The 25,514-nt window shown below is 40.7% G+C and overlaps 1 protein-coding gene across 1 annotated transcript; it reads left to right on the forward strand.

Moving 5' to 3' along the window:
* The first annotated feature begins 1,132 nt into the window (after window positions 1-1,132).
* Dleu7 (deleted in lymphocytic leukemia, 7) lies at window positions 1,133-13,915 on the forward strand. Its single transcript, XM_013034833.1, has 2 exons — window positions 1,133-1,591; window positions 13,600-13,915. Exons 1-2 carry the CDS (start codon window positions 1,133-1,135, stop codon window positions 13,804-13,806), a joined length of 666 nt encoding a protein of 221 aa, XP_012890287.1. The 3' UTR covers window positions 13,807-13,915.
* Window positions 13,916-25,514: the final 11,599 nt, after the last annotated feature.

Genomic DNA, 25,514 nt, shown 5'->3' on the forward strand with positions numbered 1-25,514 from the left:
GGAACCTTTGCCTCTCCCCCACATTTTTTTTTTGCTCTGGTCAGTTTCTATTCAGAACTTCCTACCTTTCCCTCCCCCAAAAAGTGGGCTTACAGAAGTGAACAACTGTATCTGACCCTTCTTTTTGAAAGTGTGATTATACACCTATGCTTAACCACCTCTAAAGCATAACATTTATTGCCAGTCCTTTTTCCTAATTTAAGGAAGCAGACAAGTTGGGTTTAATTAAAAACAGCAACTATTTGTACAGCTGCCCCCAGGTTCATGACTCATAAAAGAATCTAGCAAGAACCTTGCTAAATGGTTTTCCCTTTCAGAAAGAAAGCAGACCTACTGAGGCCGGAAGCCTTGGGGGAAGGCGGAGCCTGCTGTTCCTCGGTGACATTTAGGATGCCACCAGGCTGTCACCTGTGCCCATCCTGCCTGAAGCGAAGCCAAGAGGAGCAGGGCGGTGAGGTCTACTAGGTCCATTTCTCTTGTTCCGATGGACGTGAAGCCTTGAGGACTACTCTTAAGTAAAGTGTTGTGAAAACGCTCCTAAATGTTGGGAACTTTCGGAAAGCCCTTCTGCCTTTGGTATGACAAAGCCAGCCAGCCACTTCTTTCTGAGAGTTTTCCTGGGGGGGGGGGGGGGGGGGATGAATGAGGAGAGGGGATGGGGGGGGGGGGGGGAGGAGGGGGGAGGGGGGTGTCTTTCTCACTTTCGTTCCTCACCCCAGGCCTAAGTGGGTCCTTGGCGAGCCTGGGGCCAAGGCGAAGGGGGGTGGGAGGGGGCGGAGAATCTGCTGGTGGATGCCTCAGCGCAGAGCAGAACCTGGTTCATCAAAGCCCAGGGAGGGGGACGGGGGGGAGGGGGGAAGAGGCAGGATCGGAGCTCAGCCTTTGGCTCACTCTCGAGAGCACGAGGCGCAGCGCGTCGGACCCGCACAGGGTCAGAAACAAACCTATTGGGGCTAGCAAGGGGGCACCACCTGCGGGCCGGGCTTGGGGAGCCGGCCACCCAAGCTGACAGGAGCCCAGGCCTGGGAGTTGAGGTTTAGGAAATGTGACCCCGGCGACCCTAAATTCCACCCGCCCCCCCCCCGCCTCCCGGCTCCACCTGCCTGCCGAGCGCGCTGAGCCAACGGAGGCGATGGCCAGCCCTGCGCCCTTAGTGGCCTCCATCAGCCACCAAATGGTGGCTTTGCAGACCCTGCAGCTGCTGCAGCAGGAGTGGGGCTGGGGGGAGGGTCCTGGTGCCCCCGGGAGCTCGCGCGGCCCGGACCACGTGCCCGCCACCCCGGCCCATCGCCCAGGCCCCACACGGGCCCGGCTGGGGCCTGGGCGCTCGGAGGAGTGCAGGGGCTGGAGAACCAGGAATGGGGGCGCCGGGGTGCCGGCGAGCTCTCCGGAGGTGGAGGTGGTGCGGGGCGCCGAGGGAGGCGGGGAGCTGCTGCCCTTCCCCCAGGCCCGCAGGCCCTGCACGCTGGCGCGGATGGCGATGCGCAGCGCGCTGGCCCGCGTGGTGGACTCCACCTCGGAGCTGGTCAGCGTGGAGCAGACGCTGCTGGAGCCCCTGCAGCAGGAACGGTCCTTCCCCATCCACCTGAAGGTGAATCCGGCCTGGCCTTCCATCTCTGCGGGAGCGTAAGGTGGGGGGGGGGGCGGTCCTTGGAAGTGGAGATCGGGCGGGACCGCGGGGAGTGGGGGGGGGGGCGGCCCTAGGTGGTCCAGCTCCTAGAGAGAAGGGAAAGAGGGCAGGGAGTGACACTCTGGGGGCAGGGTAGCTGGAGCAGGGAGCTGGAGGTTACCTACAGTCAGCCTGAACAGGTAATACTCGGGAGACCTTGTCCAAATATCTCCCTCCTCCCTCTCTCTCCCCCCCCCCCCCCGCTCTCCTCCCCTTTTCCCCCTCTCTCCCCTTCCCCTCCTCTCCCCCTCCCTTCCTCTTATCTCTCCCCCCTCCCTTCCTGCTTCTTGCTAAATGCAAGTCCCTTTCCACAGGGAGGGAGGGTAATTCCCCTGCCCTCCCATCTAAACTAATAACTCCTCCTTCGGAGCCTTAAGTACCCTTCTTCGTTTTATATGATGAATACAGCTACTTTTATTTAGAGTTCTGTCACACCCAAAAATCATAATTATTTTTGCATAAACCTACTTTCTGACAGGGCTTAGAGATTCTCATAAGGTGGGGTGAGAGTTGGTGAGGCCCAGATGTTGAAGCATGAATCTTAAAGAGGAGCTCCTGCTAAGACACCCAGCCCTTCTTTGAAGAACAGATTCCTCATAAGGCAGGGAACTGTTGTTAGCTGGGGAACAGAGCTGCATGGGGTCTGGATTCCAGTCCTGCCTTTGCCATTCACTAACATACTAGGATTAAACTCACAATCTCTTTGAGACCTTCTGTCTTTCAAGTTTGATCCAGTACACTGCCCCTTGAGTTGGGAGTCTAAAGAAAGAAGTCAGGGAGAGGTGTGGAGGAAGGCTTGGGGCTCTGCTCAAGAGTAGCTATTCTTGCTACATCAGTCAATATTTGGGGTACAATTGTTCTATATAAATTTATGCTATGTACTATAAAAGACTTATTTCAAACGAGACACAATGCAGCCTGTTATAAAACCAAATATGTGTTGTTTCTTTCTACCAGGATTTTTCTACTTTAGCTCCACTGACATTTAGGGTTGGGTATTTTTCATGGTTAGGAGTTGTCCTGTGTATTGTACAGCATCTCTGACCTCTGACCACTGGATGCAACCAGTGTGCTCCCTCCACCCCAAGTTGATACAGCCAAAATGTCTCCAAAACACTGCCAAACAAGGATGAGGGTGGAGTGGGAAGTTAAAACTACCTGCAGTTGAGGAAATAAAAAAAAAAAAAACTGAGCAGCATTTCACCCAGTATATGATGGTTTTATTTTAGTACCAAGAAAATTTAAAATCTTGTGAATTAAATATGATACATTATTAATTGGAAGTTACATCCTAATTTCATTTCATGCATCTTGTGTGTGTGTGTGTGTATGCATGTGCTAGTGTTGTTGCTTGAACTTGGGGCATTTGTGATAAAGTTTAATTTATGAATTCGGCATAGGGAGAGATAACGGCATGATTGCGATAATGATTGTAATAAAAATTATGTGAGAGTGAACTTTCTTTTTCTTAAAATAGTTTACTATGCTATATGCCCCTGTCTTGTGATGATGTAAGATGATAGAATACTCACATGACAAAATGAAGTGGATAATAGCATAGCGTGCTACATAAAGGTGTTTGTGTGCACAGTGTGCCTCACAGTGACAGCCCATCTGAAAGCCAAGGTGGTCACTATACAACTAATGGGTGGATATTGTATACAGCATGGAGCACTGGACAAAGGGATAATACGTATTTTGGGCAGAGAAGGGTAAGATAGTGCTCAGAACTTCATTACACTATACCAGAATTGTTAACAATTAAAAACTTTTGGATAGAGTTCTCCATTTAATATTCCTGGAATTCTCCACTTAATATTATTGGACTACAGAAAATGGCTTAACATTGGATAAGTGCATGTCACTGAATTTTCTACTGCCTTCTCCCTGCCTTTTGCCTCTTAATCCATTAGCAAGCATAAATCATCCTTTGCCTCCCTAGCCTCTTGAGTCACAGTCTTTTCTTGTCTCTAGAAAACTTTATAAACTCCTAGATGTGTTGCTGCCACATTCTAAAAGTGTCCAGAGTGCTGATTAGAAAGATGCAGAGATCTCTAGCATTTCTACTGCTGGAGTCTGGTTACCTGCAGGAGAGCCATGCATTTCAGGGCACCTGAGGACACAGCCAGTGCTTTTGAAAGGAAGAGGAGTAGGAACAGCCAGTGCCTAGGAATTTTGGTTGGCTTGCGGTTTGGAGAAAGGGTGGTATCTCCATTTGGCTTCTAGATTAATTAGACTTAAGGGGACAGCGTTCTGTCTTTTCAAGGGGCTGGCTATGCAAGCTTGGCTTCATTAGTGCTAGTGTTGATTCAAATGATTTGGAAGGGTGTTTTATCTACTTTTAAGTTAAGAATGTGCAGATTGGTTTTCTACAACAGCATGGTTTCAGGAGGGATTTTGCTCATGGAAAAAACACTTGGATATCACTTAGAAATGTTTAGAAACTGCCCCAACATTGGATCTCTTTGGCTGTATTATTTGTCATAAAGGGCAGGGGAGAGACTCACCTGAGCTAAAACCAGGGCCCAGATGGCAGGCATTAGGGACCCTAAAGTGAAGACAGCATAGCAGAGCAATCTACTCCCTTGATGCATTTCAAATCTACTACCCTGTGCCCCTTCTTCTCCTCCCCTCCTTGAAGTAACTGAACCTTCCAGTGCCTCAGTCTTCTGTAAGGTAGCATCGTGATTATCTGACCCTGAGATACTACACAAAAAGTTTTAGTCAGTTGCCTTCTGCAGTTAGTCTTCAGATATTTATGCTATTGTCATCATTAATATTAATATTATTATTATTGTCAGTGGTGGGGCCTGAACTCTGGGCCCGGGCTCTGTCCCTCAGCTCTTCAGCTCAAGGATAGCACTCTACCACTTGAGCCACAGTGCCACTTCGGCTTTTTCTGCTTACGTCGTGCTGAGGAATTGAACCCAGGACTTCATGCATGCAAGGCAAGCACTCTACAACTGAGCCACCTTCCCAGCCCCAATATTATTATTATTAATAGGTTAATGCCTCACAAATTCTTATTGACTTGTTTTTAGCATGTATTAATTGTACTGAGCCACACCTCCAATCTTTTACAGTTTATAACCTCTTTTCTTGTTGATTTCTAGTCTAAAGTCTCTGACCCTTGATACAATCACATTGGGAGTTATAACTTCAACATCTGAGTTTGGTGGGTGGGAGTGGGGAGGGTGAGTGTATAATCTTGGGTGATCTATGTGTTTCCTATGAAGAGCACCAACCATGATGACAAAAGGCACTAGGTAAGCTCAGAAAAATCACTTATAAATTCATAATGCAAGTGAGAGGAGTGCCTGAGCCATTTGTGACCCCAAAGAGTATACAGAAGTGTCTAGGAAGAAGCCCATGTACCACTTTTGAACTATTAAGGATCCGTTTATATCAGAGCCATTAGCCAAGCCAATTAGGAAGTTACTCTGATCAAGTTTTGTCTTTCCTTGAGAACTCTAAATACTTAAGAGTTTCCAAGAATTCTGTTTTTCAGCAAGTTAGCAGCAAGTCTATGGCTAATGCCAACTTTTGGAGGCAGAAGAACTTTCTATTATTGATGAAACTTGCCTGTGAGCTCATTCATTGCAATTATTCCATCATACCAATTATTCCGTCATGTTCAGTAGGCCTTTCTGGTTTGTTCATTCTACAGACCAAGAGCAGTGGCCATGAAATTATTGGCTTTGACCTCACAGCCAATGCTGTTTGCAAGCTGTAGTTGTGAATATTGTATTAGGCTGTTCATGGGATGACATTGAGGACCAGTGCTTCCCTTCTCCCTCTCCCCCCAGCATTAGTTAGTGAAGTCAGATTGCTTAAATTTGGAAATTGGGCCTATAAAACTTGTTCCACACCATTAAAGAGACAGATGCATGTGGATGTCTTATACAGTAGCCATATTTGGGGGTTGCTTGTTATTTGGGACAAAGTTGTACCTCCAGGGTCCAGTGACACATCATAGAACTTCACTTTCATTGTCTTCTCTGTCTTTCTCCCCTCTCCCCCCAGTATCCATGGATGTAGTGGTGACTGCTGTAGAAGTAGCTTATTTATAACTTTATGATATTCTATAAGGTAAATGACATACACATCAGGACATGATGGCTTTCTGGAATAAAAATTTGGAGAGCAATTTCAAAAAGGCTCTAAGACAAAATGACTTATGTCTGCCAGCTTGGAGAAAATGCTTCAGTGTTTTATTTGACCATTTTGGGGCTTGCCTTGTGAACATCCCTGAATCAAATGTTTGTACTCATCACAAAAGTGCTTTTCACGGAACTTTTCGGCTGAAAATAGTGCCATACCCCAAGCAAAAGCCTAAGGAGCCTTAGTTATTTGTGAGCATTTCCACTGGGTCTACCACAAGTAAAAATGTTTAATTTCCTGTGGACGATAGACTTTTTATGGTGACTGGCACATACTTTGGTTCTTCATTGGGTGTTTTATTAATACACAGTTCCGTATCTATTCTAGTCTGCCCTTGAGCTCAGGTAATGGGTAACTGCTCTGGGGTCTGTAAATTCCTAGTTCAAAGCCAGATGTGGCAAGACCAGAAGACGCTGGGACAATTGCTAGTTCATGAAAGTATTTTGTTCACAACATCCCTCTAAATCATCACACCCATTTTAAGGACACAATGTGGAGGATACTAAAATCTGTGAACAGGGTTCATGTTTCTTTGTTGGGCCTCACACTGAGCTGCTGAGGTAGAAAGCTGTGTGCTGGACAGGTGGAAGTTCAAGGTCAGACCTCATCTTAAAAACTGGAGAAAAGTTTGCTGCCCTCTCTTCCCATCCTCCCTTCTTTCTGTTCTTTCTACTTCCCTTCCTTCCTATCTCCCTCCTTCTCTTTTCCCCCTCCTCCCTCTCTTCTCCTTTCTTTTTCTCCCTCCTTCCTCTTCCTCAATCTCTCAAAGTCCTTTCTTCCACAGTTTCTTTCCCTCCTTTCTTCTCTCTTTTTTTTCTCATTCCCCCTCTCTATTCCCTCTCTCCTGCCCTCCCTCCTCCTTTTCCTTCCTATCTATATTCTCTTCTAGGGAGAAGAAAATGTAAGAAGAAATAGGCTTGTGAAATCATTGTGAAAGATGTGATTCTTGATGTGACTGGTTTGAAAAGAGCAGCTAGTGGTTAAGTGAGTATGAGCTGATTTATAGTTTATGTAGATCTAGGGGTGATTTTGAAAGTGAGACAACAGGAGTAAAAACACCACCTTGAGGATTGTTTAAATACCATCTGCATTCTAGAGCCTGTGAAGTCATGCTGTATTTATGACTTTATTATCCATTGGTACTTCTTTCAAAAATCAGGCTTTGAAATCAGCTCCTGCTGTCAGCTTCCTTTTGTCCTAAACCTTCATATCTGATGGGGGTGTTTATTTTCAGTAAGAAGGTAAGAGGGCTCTTAACTTTCCCTCCCTTTTCTGAACATCGCAGGTGCAAAGAACTTTTTCAGATCTTTTTAATGTTTCTTAAAAATATTGTTTAAAGATTGCGGACATAAATGTTTCTAATAACAATTCATAATGTGTAAAAGTACAGAGGTAGCAGTTTTCCTAAGACCTCCCTAGCCCTGATTAGGAGAGAATAGAGCCAAGATGGAGTCCCCTCCCCATCCCCCATCCCCTTCTCCTTCCTTCCCCACCCCCACCCAGGGAGCTAGGCAATGGCTTTAAATAGGCTGTGGAAAGTTCCATACTTTAAACTGCTTTTAAGTGGCCTAGGCCTGTGGATTATGCTGGGGTTGCGGACCAACGCACCTGTCTTCAGTGTGGATGCAATCATGACCAATTTGAGCTTTACAATGCTCATAACTCTCAAGAAGAAAAATGATAATGGTTAAAGAAGAAAACGGGCAATGATTGCCTGGGGGCAATGTTAAGGTTCTCCTTAAAGCTAGCTTCCTGCTTCCCTTAATTGCTCCCCAGAGCCTCTTCATCCTATGTGCTGGTCTTGTCCCCCACTTTGGATGGTGAGCAGACTCTTGGCCCAAACAGGGTATAGAGGCAGGCTTTAGCTGAACAATCAAGTCCTGGAAGAGAGGTCGTTTCAGCTCTGATTCTCACTATACAACTGAGGGCCAACGTTCCCTGTTTCCAAGCATGTTTCTTTTCATGTCTGTTGTGAATAGTTATGGGTACTGACTGAGAAAGGTGTATGAGGAGCCTTGCTTGCAGTCTAACTCCTACTAGGTATTCTTAGACTCACAGGCCAGTGCCCTTAATGCTGATTTGCCATGTTACTCATGGTTGGAAGTGTCCTGGGCCTTCACCCTGGCATTCAGGACTTTCCACATAATCTCATATCCTGGTTCGAAACACAAAACTATGTTTTGGGGGGGTTGTTGGTTTTGATTGATTCCCTCTCCATCAGTTCAAATCTCTTCTTGACTCCAGATTTGTGTGTTTTATTCATTCTCAATACAGGGGCTATCTCTTTTTCTTGTGAGTCAAATATTAGTTTCCCCAACACACGCTATCTACAAAATCTACTGTAGTCTTGTCTTCACTACCTCTCTGAAGCATCAGCCAGCCCTCGATTCCCTTCTTCAAAGTCCAGGAATATTATCTTTGGGCTTTAGCCACTCTTTATAAACTTCAGTCTTATTCGGTGTGATAACACTAACAAATAATCAGATATATTTCATATATATATTAGATTCTTATATACATATGTTAGATTCTAGTATACAGATTATATATATATATATATATATATATATATATATAGTTAGAGTCTTAGTTTTTACAGAGTATATCTTCTTTCCCTTTCCTTCTTTCCTTTTCCCCCCTTCATCTCTCTCTTTCTGAGCTCCAAGTGTGACAGAGTATTTGGTTCATAATCTGAGATAAGTGGAGTGAATTATCTGTATAAAGAACTTTTTCTTATCCATGAGCTAATGTCACTTTTGCAATCTTTCCATGTGGCAGTTCTTGGTTATGTTTCACAGATGCAAAAACTGAGTTCTCCATAGATAAAAAGGCTTTTCCAAGATGGGGCTAGGAAGATGGCTCAGTGGTAGAGTGCTTGTCTTGCATGCATGAGGCCCTGGGTTCGATTCCTCAGCACCACATAAGCAAAAAGAAAAAAGCCGAAAGTGGTGCTGTGGCTCAAGTGGTAGAGTGCTAGCCTTGAGCTGAAGAGCTGAGGGACAGCACCCAGGCCCAGAGTTCAGGCCCCATGACCCCCCCCTCCAAAAAAAAAAGGCTTGTCCAAGAATTGAAAGGGTATACCAGGCAGGTACCTTGTTCTTGAAGGAATGAACTCTTTGTGGCTACTCTGAGGGCTGCCCATTCCAACTAGTGTGTGTGTGTGTGTGTGTGTGTGTGTGTGTGTGTGTGTGTGTGTGTGTGTGTGTGTGTGTGTGTGTGTGTTTGCTATGTATGGTAACAAATTCAGAGATTCTTGGAATTAAGGTGGTCATCTTTGGGAGGCTGTTTTTCTGCCTAACAAAGAACAGATTTCATGTAAAAATAGGAAAAAAATGTAAAAATTGCCTTCTAAGCACATTGCATTTCTTTAGGGTATTCAAGTGAATTTTGAGAGAAACTTATTTAGCACATTATAGAAAGGACTGACACATCAGAATGAGCTTCATAGGGAACCTGTGCTGCGCTTAGATGAGGGTATACAAGATTTGTGATTTAGCATGAGACATTTAAATAAATTCTGTTCCCTGTGTTATAAACTCTGTAGATATCAGGTCCCATTTATCATTGCTTTTTTTTTTCAATGTAGTCAATCATGTAGTTTGGTACATGTGTGATGTATATTTAACTAATTCATTGAGTTAAATAGGCTGAGGCCATTATCCCAGTTGATAAGGCAAGGAAGGTATAGGAGCACATCTCATACTCACTTTAAAAGGTAAATGCCAGCCGTCAATTTGGACTCCTTTAGCAATCAATACATTTCATATCCACAGTCGGGAATTACACAAAGCTTTAGAGGCTCCAAAACCTGCTTTAGATTGCCCAGACATACAGTTCTAATTCTGGCAAAGGACTCAAAATGCTGTGTAGGATATTACATCATTTCTGGAAGCATCTAGGACTTAGTAAATAACAGTCACTGGGAAAATATGTTCTGCCATTGAATGGAAGCATCATAACTGAAATCATCACCAGTATTGATCACGTGAGATTCTACTGAAAGCCATGAGCTATTTAAGAGGCTGCTTCTTTGATCCTATGATTTCTGACCCCCACCATTGCAGCAGAAGCAAGTAGAGGTTTGGTTAGAGATAATGACTATGGATTCCTAGTTGGCCTTCAGATATTTTAGAAAGGAAGAGAAGCAATCACTGGCTTTATTTCTTCCCTCCTTTGGCTTAAGAGTCCCATGGAAAGTCCATTGCTATTAATTTGTTTTCTTTGACTGTTAATATATTTGAGAAAGGATTAAAAGGAAATACTGTACTAGAATAGTAAAATAGAGAGACTTTGCAGAGCTCGCCAGAGATCTGAAGTTTGCCCAGGACCTCAGGGACCAGTACAGCCTAGCAGTCGAGTTTTATTATATATGTAATTTCCCCAAACGATGCCTTCTTTGATTCTTTACAGTAAATGTGAAATTGACTTCAGATTTTAGGCTTCTGAATGTATTTTTAAAGGCATTTTAATCTTTGTTGGGTGATAAAGGCCTTTGCAGACTGACTAATAGGCACACGTCAGCACACGTTTCAGTGGTTCCTTCTATTTTGAATTTCCCTGAATGTGTTTTCTTTGATCTTTCCACTTTGTACTTAAGAGTTGAAGTCCTTCTATAAAACAAGCAGACAATTTCTCTTGATGTGGATTTGGGTAAAAGTGGTTCAGGGTGATGTTTTTTTTCCCAGTTTTTTTCCCTTCTATTTCCAACCAATATGCTTCAGCAATGGAGGTCACCTATAAACTATGGGAAAGATTGTCTAAGGAGCCCCCTGATACCTTTTGAACAGAAATGAGGAATACATAAGTGTAGGGAAATAAGAATGCTGTTTTTCTTTTCTTCCTTTTTTTTTTTTTAAGTGACACCGGAGGTTTTTTTTTTAAAGTGACACACTTGCTAGGCAAGTGCTTTGATGATGAGCCATGCCTCCAGCCTTTTTTTTTTTGGGTCCGGTCATGGGGCCTGAACTCTGGGCTTGGGTGCTGTCCCTCAGCTCTTCAGCTCAAGGCTAGCACTCTACCACTTTGAGCCACAGCACCACCTCTGGCTTTTTGCTTTTTGCTTATGTGGTGCTGAGGAATTGAACCCAGGGCCTCAGGCATGCAAGGCAAGTGCTCTACCACTGAGCCACCTTCTCAGCCTCCTGATTATTTTTGAGATAGGGTCTTACTGCCTCCCCAAGCACAAACCTAGATGACAATCCACCAGTTTTAGGCTTCTCATCATAGCTGGATGACAGGTGTACATAGTTAGATTCTTAGCTTCTGTTGAGATGGAGTTTCATGAACTTCTGTTTTCTGCCTGAGCTTGCCTGGAAACTTGATCCTGTCTATCCTACCCTCTCATATAGTTAGCCTGACAGGTATGAGCTACAAGTACCTGGCTAAGAATGTTTTAAACAGAAAACAACACAGAACAATTACAATGCCTGGAAATATTACACTATGCCATGTTTCTCCTACCTCAGCACCTGGCTCTCCCTTGATCCTGAGCCATTGTTTGGTATTGTTAAATATACACACATTTTTCTTTTTTGCATATTATTCTTCCCTTCTAAGTTGCATTTCTTTTTTTTGAAATCATCTTTAGAAAGACCTAAAGTTGATTGTCCATTGGTTATAAACTGTTCTTTAAAGAGAGATTATGAATACAATGCATGTTTTCATAAATTGCTTTGTTAAATGGCAACTCCTTTGTACAACTACTTAAAGATAATGAAGAGATTTAATTAAGCAACCTTTGCTAATAAAAAAAGAAAAATTATATTGTTTTACTCCGAGTTTTAAATGCTAGTTTAGTTGCTTTATAAACAAAATGAGTTTGAAGATACCTTGTATTATCTTCAATTTGTGTGGTGAGAGGTTGGCTCTCTGTCTTGTCATTCTTGAAACCTATCTTGTCATTTGTTTCCTGGTTGCTTTTAAGAGTAACTTGGCTTCATTGAGTTTTGATTTGGATCCATTTAGCTTATTCTGCATAAAGCTCATCTTACTTCCTGAGTCTAAGGACTTTTGTTTTGGATCAATTCTGTATAATGTATGTCTATTATTTTTTTGGAACATTCGCTTTTCCCCATCCTCTTTCTGGTCTTTCATGGAAATGTATTTGTTAGACTTCCTCATCTTGTTGTCTGTGTTGCTTAACCTCTCATTCATAATCCTCAGGCCTTTAACTTTTTGTCTTGCATTATGTATATTTTTCTCATATTTGTCATCCAAATTTATTAACCTTTACTCCAAATACATTTTCTTAGGTGGTTACATTGTATATTGAGTTTTGAATTTGTTGAAATTTCTAAAAGTAATGTTTGGATCTTTAACAACCTTTTTGTTCCCTTACAACTTAAAAAAATGTCTTCTTTGATGCCACCAGTCATTTTAAACTTAATTGACAGTTTTTAATCAGAAATTCTTAAAATTAAATCCCTTTGACATTGCATTGTCTTCTCATGATTGATCATGCTTTAAGTTTCATCCTTTGAGTTCATCTTTGACCAAGCTTGTGAGAACACCATTTCAGGGCATGGGTTTCGGCCATGTTTCCCTAGAACAGATTTTCATTTGCTTTTCCATGTATTGGGATGGTTCATCCTAGCTCCAGTTGCTAAGCTAATATCTTAGTGTGACTATTCCCAGAACATGACGAGAGTCTAGAGAAAGATCTGAAACTTGAATTACTGTGTAGTACAAGCTCAGGGTGCACATCCTCAGGGACAACTTTATTTTCCATCCCCAACCCAAAACCAAACCTGCACAAAGGAATTCACTTCCTTTTCTTTATGGTACTGGTAGGCAATTAAAATAATCTTCCCATTTTTTCTGAACCTCAGAAGATTGCTCTTCCTCTCCTGTGATCTCAGAAAAAAATGTTCATTCTCTTTTTGTTTAAAATTCAGTAGCAAGGACTTTTGAGGAAGTTAAATATTCTATGTTTCCAGAAGCCAAAATCTTTGTTCTGTATTTAAAATGATCAGATATTCTCTAATGTAGAATGATTTCCGTGTACCAATTTTTGCAAGGGATTTTAAAGTCTGACCCATTTGAAGATTAACAAGTCTATTGAATTATCTAAATTGCTTCATTCTCTGAAAGTACCCAGATGCTATTCTTTCTAGATTTGTATTGGGATTTTTTTTGAGACCATGTCCTTTAAATAAGGAATTCTGTATGAAAATCTGGAATGCCAGGAAGCTGGAATATTAATAGCAGGGGGTATTTGTGTGTTTATCACAGTTCTTAGAAACAAGTAACAGAAATTCAACTTCTCTTGAACTTAAACTAAAAAAGGGATATATATTAACTCAGAGAATGGAAAAACCATGAGGTTTATCACTAAAGTGTAGGTAGATTTTCATGCTTAGGAAAAGGTAATTAGTATCTGTCTCTTAACCTCTAGCTTCTTCTTTCTTCTAGTTAGTTTCATCCTTATTTGCATTCTCTCTTTCTGGTGGCAAGATGTTATCCAACATCCTCAGTGAAAGAGGGCTTCTTCTCTTTGCCAGTCTAGCAAATGTGGGGCTGTGGCATGTGGCTTCTTGTCACCTCTCCATCACTGACCAACCACTTGGCCAGGAGAGGAAAGGAGGACCTGATCCCTAGAGGTGTAGTAGGGTCTGCTATGGTCAAAACTGTGTAGGCTGAGGATAGAGAAGGGTAATTTTCTGAAGAAAAAGAAAAAAGAAAAAGAAGAATCTGGAATCTGGGTAAGCAAAACACAACAAATGTTTCAGTCATTTATCTAATTTTCTGTTTCTGTTTGCCCTTCATTTCAGGATAGTGTTGAATTTAGAAACATCTGCAGTCATTTGGCTCTACAAATAGAAGGGCAGCAGTTTGACAGAGACTTGAACGCTGCCCACCAGTGTTTGAAGACCATAGTCAAGAAGCTGATTCAGTCGCTTGCGAATCTCCCTTCCGATGCCCATGTGGTCGCCTGTGCTTCCTTGAGACAGATCTTACAAAATCTGCCAGACACATGAATGTAAAAGACATCAGGATTAAAGTGACCCCTGGTACTGCTAAACGAACTGGATACCCTACCTTCCTAATGGAATTGGCAGACAATGGATGTTTTTATTCTCCAAAAGGAGATGTTTAGAGCACAGGTAGCAGTCCAAACAGTGACACTTGTAGCCTCCAGAACTATAGCATGCTAGTGAAAACATTTTAAAGCTGTAGTTCACATTTTTAAGTATGTTGACCTCTGTTTGCTGGCATTTTGATTGAAATATAGTCCATTTCATGGAACTGATTGGATCATATATGTATATACTTATTAATTCATAGTATTGGTTTTAATTGAATGATGCCTTCATCTACATTCATACTAATGTGGGCTGTAAAATTTAATCTGGTTATTTGTATGGTGGAAGCCTCCAGGGTTCTTTTAAATGATTTGAGTAAATGAGACATCTGATAATTGACATGTTTTATTTGTTGGACACTCTAGGCTATGAAAATGATTTCTGGTTGTAGGATCATGTGTCAGTAATTATGAGATCCGATCTTGGCAGTAATAAATTTACTGCTGAACAGAAGCATTGCTTCTAAATTGTACTTTCATATATTTATAAATTTAAAATGATAATGAGCTATGAAATACCAAGGCTATGTGATATGTAAATACAAAGCACAGTATTATTAAAGTCTCATGTGGAATGTTCTAGCTCTTCTTATGTTTCTAAATATTCCAATTGAAGTAGCAAAGGGTGATGACAAAAAGCTGTGGGTGGCTATACTGCCACATTTTCTTGAACATTTTAGATTCTTAGAACTGGGAAAAGGCAATTTTATTTTTATTGCTATTTTCAACAGTGATCTACACATTCTTAGGAAAAGCTACTTCCTATTGTTCCATAATGATTGTTTTGAGAACCAAAATAAAGTGGAAGGTTACTTCTCCCTTAAAAGTTTATAATAGAACCAGGTGTTGGTGGCTTCTGCCTGTAAACCTAGCTACTCAGGAGGCTTGATCTGAAGGATCACAGTTTGAAGGCAGCACAAACAGAAAAGTCCAAGAGATACTGTTTCCAAAAATAATCATTGAAAAGCAAGGCTGGAGGCACCTAGCTCAACTGGTAGAGTGCTAGTTAAATAGGCATGCTGAGTGAGCATGTGTCTGAGTTCAAGCAGCAATGACCCATATTAATATATACAAAACATATTTCTAATGTATTATATATTAGAACCAATATCATAGTGAGAGTAGCAGGAGGCAGGAGATTAAATTTCTGTGAGCATCTTATTCTCTAAAAGAATTATAAACTGGGCTTATGTGGTGGGACTAGATCTTCTATCTTTAAAAAGTGCTAGTAGTAACCAAGGGCTTTAATCCCACATATTGTGATATTAGTAGTTTTCAAATAGTTTCTTTCAGAATATGAGAATGAAAGATAAATAGGTTTATATATATATATATATATATATATATATATATAATGGATCATTTCCACAGAAGAGAGTGTCTGTGAGATGAAAATTTGTGTGTATATTGGCAGAAGAGCTTTGAGGGGGGGGCAGGAAAAAGGCGTTTATTTCTTGGGAAGAGTCTTTGGCACTTACTTTCCCATTTCATTATATTCTGGGGAAGATGAATTTACTTCATAATCAGACCTCCCTACCTTCAGGAAATTATCTCAAAATTCGTCCTTAATGACCTGCCATAATCTATAGGCATCCTACTCACAAACCTCTTAATGACTATGAAGTTGTTTTACTCTTGCCCTGCTTTTGCTTGTACTTTTTTCTAATTTTGTACCATAGTTTTCACATTGTTTCCGTAGATAAATTAAAGTCATACTCATCCTTTAAGATCTGATTTACTGTCTACTCTCTCTGTGACCTGATGGGTCATCCCAGAAGGAATCCCAGCTGGAAATGAGTTCTAATTTGCACAGTGAACATTTGGTGCTTTATCACATACAATCATCATAGGATGGTTATTGTCTTAACTGCTGTCAAGATCATCTTGCTGAAGGCAGATGTATTTCTGGATCTCTTTTTATGTTGTATAGAGTCTAAATTTTTGGATGTTCTTTGACCCTACTTGAATTTTCATTGCCCCTAACATTGTTTTAACCTCCTATCTGATTCTGACTCCTGTGTATTTTTGTCCTATGTTCAACTGGAATAAACTTTTGCTCGTGCATGCCAACAATTCCCTTTCTATTTGCACAAGGGCCCTTAGTATTCTTTATTAACACTACCCAATTTCCTAGACCTGCAACACCCAATACAGTAGGTACAGTAAGGTTTTTAAGCACTTGAAATATGGCGTGTCTGAATTGATGTGCTGAAAGTGCAACACAAACTCAGTTTTTGCAAACCAAGTACTAAATGAATAAAATAACTTAATAGACCTCAGTATTTGTAATATTTAAAGCAACATCTTGAATAAGTTGACATAAATAAAAAAGTCTTTTGACATTAATTATACAGATCTTTTTATCTTCAATGGGGATATTGGGAAACAAGAAATTCCATGAGTGGCTTCCATTATATTTATGTGGAATAGTGTTGGCTCTAGAAAATTCAGTAGACAATCCATTGCTGTCTTTGACAATTCATTCTCTGAAGGCTGTCCCGTACTTTCTTAAACTTTATATTTGTCACCTTTTCTTACTCTCAGCTGATAACTTGACTGCAGATTGCACAGTGAAAGCCATTAGAAGTGCATGTTATTCATCTCCCCATTGGAACTAGCAATCCTATCCTAAATCTGCAGCCACATACTTAGTTTCCTTTCCACCCAAGGATATTTGGCCATTTGGCTCTGGGGCCTGTCTTTCTCTCATTCTCCAACTTCCTTCTTGCATTTCTTCCTTCACCTACATTATCACCTCACCTCTCCCTAGGAGCATTTCTCTAGCAGGGTATGTTAGGAGTAGATTCAAACTTTTTTTTTTTTTAACAAAAGATATCATAATAGCAAGATACATTGCAATAAGTGTCCAGATCAGTTTTCCTCAAGTCATTTTTTTCCTATTCCCTTTAGGACTCATTTTGAGTGGCTTTTTTTTCCACAGCTCCACCCTAACTGCTCTTGTCAAGAACTTTGATGATGGCCTCTCTGATACACTCTATGAGTCAGTCCTCATCTCACCAGATCCTTCAGCAGCTTTGCACACAACTGATTACTCCCTTCTTGGATTGTGTTCTTATTTTGGGTTCCAGGTCAGCAGACTTTCAGAGTTTTGGTTTATTAATGGCTCATCTGGCTAAATCGTATCTCCAGATTTCTCAATTTTGGAGTCCTTCAGGACTCAGTTTTAGTCCTCTTCTCTAATAATGCTTACATCTTGGCGACTTTAAATGTTATTTACCAGTAACACCCAAGAATATGTCTTCTACCTGGACTTCATATTCTTGCATTTCAAATACCTGAATTCCAAAAACCTATGCGGTATTTGAAATTTCAAAATGGAATTCTTTCCTTTTCTTTTTCACACCCATGCATTTTTTATTGTTGTTACGAATATGATGTCCAGAGAGGTTACAGTTACATAGGTTAAAGAGTACATTTTTGTAGGGAGTCTGGAGGAAGATAGTGGAGGAGAAGCTGGAGGCTAAACAAGCTCTCACATAGAAAGCAGTTTTAGTGTTCCAGTGAACAGTCCTAGGCTAGAGAATCACACTAAGTGTGCCATCACAGTACAGAACGTTTGGCCAGAAAGGAAAAATCCAGGCAGCTTGGTCAAGGAGACAGATCTGAGCACTTACTGGTGTCTGTGGTGGCGGCGGCCACCATATCAATAGAGAAAGCCTGGGACAAAGGCGCCAGACATAGTGTGTGAGCGGATTCTACTCAGTGCCAGCAAGAACTGACCAGGAGCAGAAATCATCCTACTGATTGCAGACCAGGGACGGCCCAGAAACTAAGAGGCTTGCGTGAGTACCCTCAAGACATCCTCACACCTTCTCACAGAGCAGTGGTGGGAAGGTAGCCCCTCCCCCACTACCAGAGAAGAACTCCATCTTTGATACTGACAAAGGCCTGGCTGAGCAGCTAGCTCCAACTTAAGACATGGAAGACAACAATAGGAGCCATTCACCAGGTCACAGGAACCTAACCTGACCTGCTGGGCTCAGCTCCACCCAGGGGAAAAATCACCCCACCCTGGCAGAGAGAGCTCCGCCCTTGGAAGAGTGACTTTCTTCATTGGGTAAAGAGAGCCAGAGGTTGCCCATCCCCACTGCAGCCTAGGTAGCATGCCCAGCAGCAGGATGGGTAAAAGACAAACAATTGAAACTCAGTAAACATAAATCTGGAGAATGGCTCCAGGTTGGGCTCTGTGAGTGTCTCAGGAGCTAGCCCCTCAGGGAAAAGCTACTGATTGCTGATAGGCCTCAACCCTACCCAGAACCTAGCCTCATCACAACAACTCCAAGTTAGAGGAAATAGCAATCTCCCTCTTTGGGTGATACTCAAAGCAGATCTCCCTCCCACTGATCTAGCCTGGGAGGAGAATCACAAAGTCCTGGGTAAGGCAGAATATTTGTCTGCCTGCTCAAACAAACTGACTTAAGAAACCAATCAAGCCAAAGGAAAACCAAACACCACAAGCAAACCAGAGACTCCACCAAGAGACTGGTTATGGACACAGGGGAGATCCAAGATCTTCCCCCACTCCCACTCCCCCCCCCCGCAAAAAAATCAAATAACACATTTTTCTACCTAATTTTTAAACTTTTTTTGTTGGGAGCCAAAAGTTGAGTCTCTCAACATAATAGGCTTAACTATCTCAGTTCATTTACAGAATCCCACCTTTTCACCATGCCCTAAGTAAACACCCTGCAGCTGCTAAAGACCGACCACCTTTTTCACCTTGCCCTAAGCAAACATCCTACAGCTGCTTCGGCCAATGAAAAAGCTTCCTTAACGGCCAATGATTCCAAGCATATATATACAGCTGTGTGAAAAATAAAATTTAGCAGCAGCAGCTTGAGCAGCTTGATCAGAATCCTTGTCTTGCTGTCATTCTTCGTGTCTCTTGTCCCTTCATTCCTTCTCGTTTAGGTTCATTGCCCTCGTTGAAGTCCTGCGGGTCAGGACATTTTTTAAAAAAAGTTTTCTATTTTTTCGTTTTATAATTTTTATTTTAGATATGTGTGTGTGTGTGTGTATGTGTGTGTGTTTTGCATGACTTAATTGCTGTTCTGCTCATCCCTAGATATATACCCATCATCAATTATTAGATCTTATCCTTCATTGTGTACATACTTAATTCAGGAATTCTTCTTTGGCTTAACTTCTTTAGTAGTAGTAGTATTTCCTTATACCGATATAATTTTTAAGTACTCTATTTTTAAATTTTTTATTTTTTCATTTTTCTTTTTTTATCTCTTCCCTCCTCTCATCTTATCCTTTTCTTCTACCAGTATTATTTCTTTGTACTTACATAATCTTTAAGTGTTTCATTTTTTAAATTCAAAATTTTGTTTTTTCATTTTTTTTCTTTTTTCTTTATATCTCTCCTTTCATTCTGCCCTATGCATTTCCTCTTAGAGATTTGGACTTGCATAAATTCATTCTTTTCTTTTACCTCTCCACATCCCTCTAATCCTATTTTTCCCCACAATTCTCCCTAAACCTATTAATTTCTGGTCTGCTGAGTCCCTCTTTGATGTTCTTAGCCCATTAATCCAGAGTTGTTTGATGTTGAATAGATTGTATCTGTTGAACTAGATTGTATCTGCAGCCGTTTTGATTGTGCAACTACAGGACTCTGGTTGATGCTTACCTTGAAATAGTGTTCTAGCAGAAAATTAATGTTACTTTCATACCAAATGGGCAGAATTAGCTAGAGAAACACAAGAAAAATGGTAAGTCCAGGTATCTCAAATCACACTCATGATAATCAGGTAACAGAACAGTTAATGAATAATCCAGAGGAGAGTTCCCAAAAAGCTCTACAGGCACTACTAGTAAACATGGTGAAACAATCGAAAGCCTGCAAAGGACTCAGTGTGAGCATCATAGGGAGCAAGACAAGGCTAACCAAAAATTAATACAGTAATCTCATGAGCATGCAGAAGCTAATCAAAGATTAACACAGGAATTGCGTGAGCAGGCTGAGAACAGTCAAAGAGTAATACAGGAATTGCATGAGCAATTCAAATAAGTTTTTTTTATTGTGAAAATACTGTACAGAGGGGTTACAATCACATGAGCAAGGTAATGAGTACATTTCTTATCAAGCATTGTTGCCTCCTCCTTTGTTTTTCCCCTACCATCCCTTCCCCCCATCTCCACAACTACATTCCCTCCTTCCCCTCCTGCCCCCGCCTAAAGTGTAAAGTTCATTTTTCGACATAGCATCTTGTACATCTCATTGTTACACTGGGCCAATCTGTATCCCTATTTAAACAATTTGTTTTTTCCCTTCTGCTCCCCAAATTATACCAACATCAAATGCAGTGAAAACAGGGATTATACCATAGGTAGGAACATACAAAGCAACAAAAAAATCATGTGGTACCTTAGAAATATGTTAGAAACTACGGCAAGAAAGAAAAAAAACACTTGTGTGCTTATCTTGGGGTTCATTTCACTTATCATCTTATCTGAGCTTTTCTGCTTGTCTCAGATATATACTAGTTATTGCAAATAAGGGAAACCATGGGACCTATGTTTCTTCACTTACTATAATTTTTTCCATAAGTAGAAAGTCTTGACAGTAGGTTAGACCATGCAGAAGATTGAATCTCGGAGATTGAAGACAGCTTAGCTATTATAGAGAAAGAACATAATACATCTATCCAAGACAAATCCAAGAAATATGATAGATATATTCAACATTTGGAAGACACCATCAGAAGGCCTAATCTGAGGATCATGGGTATAAAGGAGCACCTAGAGACAGAAGTTAATGGTCTAGAAAATTTATTTAACAAGATCCTAGCAGAGAACTTCCCAACCATGCAAAAAGATAGGCCTATTCAGATACAAGAAGCTTTTAGAACCCCAAATAGACCAGATCAGAACGGGACATCCCACCATCACATTATAATCCACACAGAATCAATTCAGACCAAGGAAAGGATCCTTAAAGGTGTCAAGGAGAAAAGATCAATCACCTGTAAAGGGAAACCAATTAGAATCACCTCAGATTTCTCAGCAGAGACAAAGCAAGAAGAGCCTGGAATGATGGATGCCATGCCCTAAAGACAAACAACTATCAACCAAGAATACTGTACCCAGCTAAACTCTCCTTCATAATGGATGGCCAAATAAAACCTTCCATAGCAAAGAAAAACTGAAACAATATATCTCCACCAAACCAGCCCTACAAAAGATACTTAAAGATGTCCTACACATACAAAACCAACAAGACCACAATAAAGGCCAAGAAAACACACCCAGAGAATCCAAGAACCATAGGAAGAACCCAGTTGTCGCTGCACCCAAGAAAGTGGATAATGTGGCAGGAACTACCAAACATCCCTCAGTCCTAATTCTCAATATTAATGGATTTAACTCTCCAATTAAGTGACAGACTGTCTAGTTGGATTAAAAAGCAAGGTCCTTTTTTACTGCTGCCTTCAAAAGTTACACTTTGCCCATAGAAACAAACATATTCTGAAAGTGAAAGGCTGGAATAAAATCTACCAAGCAAATGGCCCCTATAAACAGGCAGGAGTTGCAATCCTAATATCAAATAAAATAGACTTCAAAATGAAATTAGTGAGAAGAAATAAAGAAGGTCACCACATAATAATTAAGGAATTTCTCCTTCAGTAGGATATTACAATTTTAAATATCTATTCACCAAACAGCAGAGCTCCCAAATTTCTCCAAGAAACACTACTTTCCCTCAAAACTTACGTAGATCCAAAGACATTAATTGTTGGGAACTTTAACACACCACTATTCCTACTTGATAGATCAACTCAGCAAAAACTCAACAGAGATACCACAGATCTAAACAACTACATAGATCAACTAGATTTAGCAGACATCTACTGAATAGTTCACCCAGCAGGATCAGAATATACCTTCTTCTCAGCAGCACATGGAACATATTCCAAAATAGACCACATTTTAGGTCACAAAGCAAAGTTGTCCAAATTCAGAAACACTGAAGTTATGTCATGCATTCTCCCAGACCACAAGGGAATAAAATTAGAACTCAACACCAAAAGCCATCAAAGAAAGTCTGGTAACACATGGAGGCTGAACAACACACTGTTGAATCACTACTGGGTCATGGAAGAGATTGGAAAGGAAATTCAAATGTTCATGATATTCAACAAAAATGAACATACAAATCACCAGGTCCTCTAGGACACAGAAAAGGCAGTACTGAGAGGCAAGTTTATATAGCTCTGAGTTCCTACATCAACAAATTGGAGAGATCTGAAACCAACAATTTAATGAGACATCTGAACCTCCTTGAAAAAGAGCAGCAAGCTAAACTCCAATCCAGTAGATGGAAAGAAATAATTAAAATTAAATCAGAATTAAACGAATTAGAATCCAAAAAAAACATAGAAAGAATCAACAAGTTAGTTCTTTGAAAAATTAACAAAATTGACAGACCCTTAGCAAATCTTATCAGAAAAAGAAGAGAACACACCCAAATAAACAAACTCAGAGATGAGAATGGAAATATCACCACAGAAACAACCAAGATTTAGAACATTATAAGGGAATACTTTGCAAACCTTTTTGCTAATAAGTTTGAGAATCTGGAAGAAATGGACAATTTCCTAGCAAATATCGATGTGCTGAAACTAAACCAAGATGAGTTAAACCAACTTAATACACCCATATCAAGCATTGAAATAGAAAGAGTAGTATGAGACCTCCCATCTAAGAAAAGCCCAAGACCAGGATTTACAGGGATTTACAAGATTTACAGCGGAATTCTACAAGGCCTTCAAAGCAGAACTCATACCAATACTACTCCAACTCTTCAATGAAATTGAAAGAGAAAGTTCACTACCGAACTCTTTCTATGAAGCCATCATACCACATTTTCTTGATCCATTCATCTACTGAGGGGCATCTGGATTGGTTCCATATCTTAGCTATGGTAAATAATGCTGCAATAAACATAGTTGTGCTGGTAGTTTTAGTATGGTCTTGTTTGTGATTATTTGGGAAAATACCAAAAAGTGGGATTGCTGGGTCATAGGGGAGCTCTATTTGGAGTCTTTTGAGGAAACTCCATACTACTTTCCAAAGTGGTTGAACAAGTTTACACTCCCACCAACAATGCAGTAGGGTTCCCTTCTGTCCACACCCCCTCCAGCATCGGTTATTATTAGAGTTCTTGGTTATAGCCATTCTAACTGGGGTGAGGTGGTATCTCAATGTTGTTTTGATTTACATTTTTTTTTTTATGGCTAGAGAGGTTGAGCATTTCTTCATGTGTCTGTTGGCCCTCATCCCAAAACCAGGTAGGGACTCATCAAAGGAAGAGAATCTAAACCCATTTCTTTGATAAATATTGATGCAAAACTTCTCAACAAAATTTTGGCCAATTGACTTCAACAATTCATCCAAAAAATCATATACCACAATCAAACAGGATTCATTTCAGGGATGCAAACCTGGTTCAATAAACACAAATCAACGAATATAATTCATCACATCAACAAGAGCAAGAATAAGAACCACATGGTTATCTCAATAGATGCAGAAAAGGCATTTGACAAGATCCAACACACCTTTATGATGAATGCTCTGGAAAACATTTCTGTTTTTGTTTTGTTTTGTTTTTGTCAATTGTGGGGATTGAACTCAGGGTCTGGGTACTGTCCCTGAGCTCTTTTGTGCTCAAGGCAAGTGCTCTACCACTTTGAGCCACTTCTGGTTTTCTGGTGGTTAATTGGAGATAAGAATCTCATGGGAACTTTTCAACCTAGGCTGGCTTTGAATTATGATCCTCAGATCTCAACCGCCTAAGTAGCTAGTATTACAGGTTTGAGCCTGGCCATTTTTGTTGTTTTAAGCCACCCAGATCATGCTAACTTGTTGTAGCAACCACATGGTATGATTATACCTAGGATCATCCTTACTAGAGAGAATTACCAGGGCTGTTTTTCATAGCTCTGTTAGCATGGCAGTAATGTCTGGCACAGAATAGTAGCCCATGAAGAACAAAATATATGTTATGTGATTAGCTCTTTTTTTTTTTTTAACAAAAGATGTTTTAAGGAGTTTCCCACATTTTATGCATTCAGTACATACTTAAACCCCAAGAAAAAGTGAAAAGGGTAAGTTTAAGGATCAAGTTGATGAGTACATTTTACTCTGGTGTTATCACGCAAGCACTTGGGCCATTGTAGGCCACTTTGAAGAGTGAACCCTTCCTCCTCAACTTCCCTATAAAGACTCAAATTCAGCCTGTTGGTTTCTAAATGTTCAGCCATGTTGAACAATGAGTGCCACTTTCATGAGACAAGTTACGGACATCTTTCCAAATTAGGAAAAAAAATTGAGTCATTTAATGTCCATTGCATTGAATTTCCTTGAAATTTCTTGGAAAGGAACTTTAAGTAGTCACAGTAATGAATAGATTTCTGGGCAGTTGAAACACATTTGCTAATGGAGTAAAGCAGGAGTCATACTAAGGATTTTGTAAGTAGAACTGGTACGCAAGTAACAAAATGTAACGATGCTCCTTCTCTAGTCCATGGCTACCCTTTCACATAGTCTGATTCTGTGTCCTATCTACTGAATTCCATACACTAAGTCAAGAACTATCTTCAACTTTCCTTGGCCATGTTCCATTTTCTTTTGCATCTTTATAGTCAACTTTCTTCCTCCATTTAAATATTCAATTATTCTCCTGATTTACACAGTTTCTCCCCAAAGTAGATTTCATTTCTCAATTTAGATGATGGCCATTTGGGGTAGAAAGTCATTCAGATCCTTGTGTCAGACAGAATGTTGGCCTGTAAGAATCAGTCTCTCATGTCTTAAAATCCCCTTAAAAAGTTGGCCCTTTTTTCCATTTGTATTCATGATCTGGTGCCAGATTCTTAGGCAGTAAATCTGTCTGAGATGACTATAAGTCCCCAGGATCCATGAGTTTCAAGACACATTTAATTTGGCAGAACTTTAACTAAGAATTGTTCCGTATCATCTGGGTCTCCTCATCAGGGAGCCCAGTGTTCCATTCTACAGCCAAAAAATTTACCACAGTCCTGGTTTCACTTAACTGCGAGTCAGAACCTCAGGTCAGCTGTTGAAGTCCTTGTGTGTGTTAGTAAAGAACTCCACCTTCATCTGATATGACTTGTTTAGTGCTGTATTCTATAGCAGTGATGTTTAAAGCTGAGCTACAGTTTATGAAGTTTTCTTCTTGTAGGCAAGTTCATGTTTCCTTCTTGCTTACAATCATACATCAGGAGTCACTTCCAAGGCTAGTAGAAAGATTTTCTAGCATGGAAGTTTCACTCAGTATTGTTTTTCCTGGCCTTGATGAAGATTTTGATGCATTAGGGAATATCTGTGGAACACAAGAATATCTTGTGACCCTTCCAGTACCCTCCTCCCTCTGTCCCTGCCACCACCCAAATTCTCACTGACCCTAGAAATGACTTACAGAAAATAGTGTTGGCTAAAGTTGATACAAAGTTGATACAACCATCATTTCCCCTATACATGTCACTGTACATAACAAGTTTAGTGTGTGCATGTGTGTGTGTGTGTGTGTGTGTATGTGCATGTGTGCACATT

Source organism: Dipodomys ordii, unplaced genomic scaffold, assembly GCF_000151885.1.
Source record: "Dipodomys ordii isolate 6190 unplaced genomic scaffold, Dord_2.0 Scaffold197, whole genome shotgun sequence".
Classification (NCBI taxonomy): domain Eukaryota; kingdom Metazoa; phylum Chordata; class Mammalia; order Rodentia; family Heteromyidae; genus Dipodomys; species Dipodomys ordii.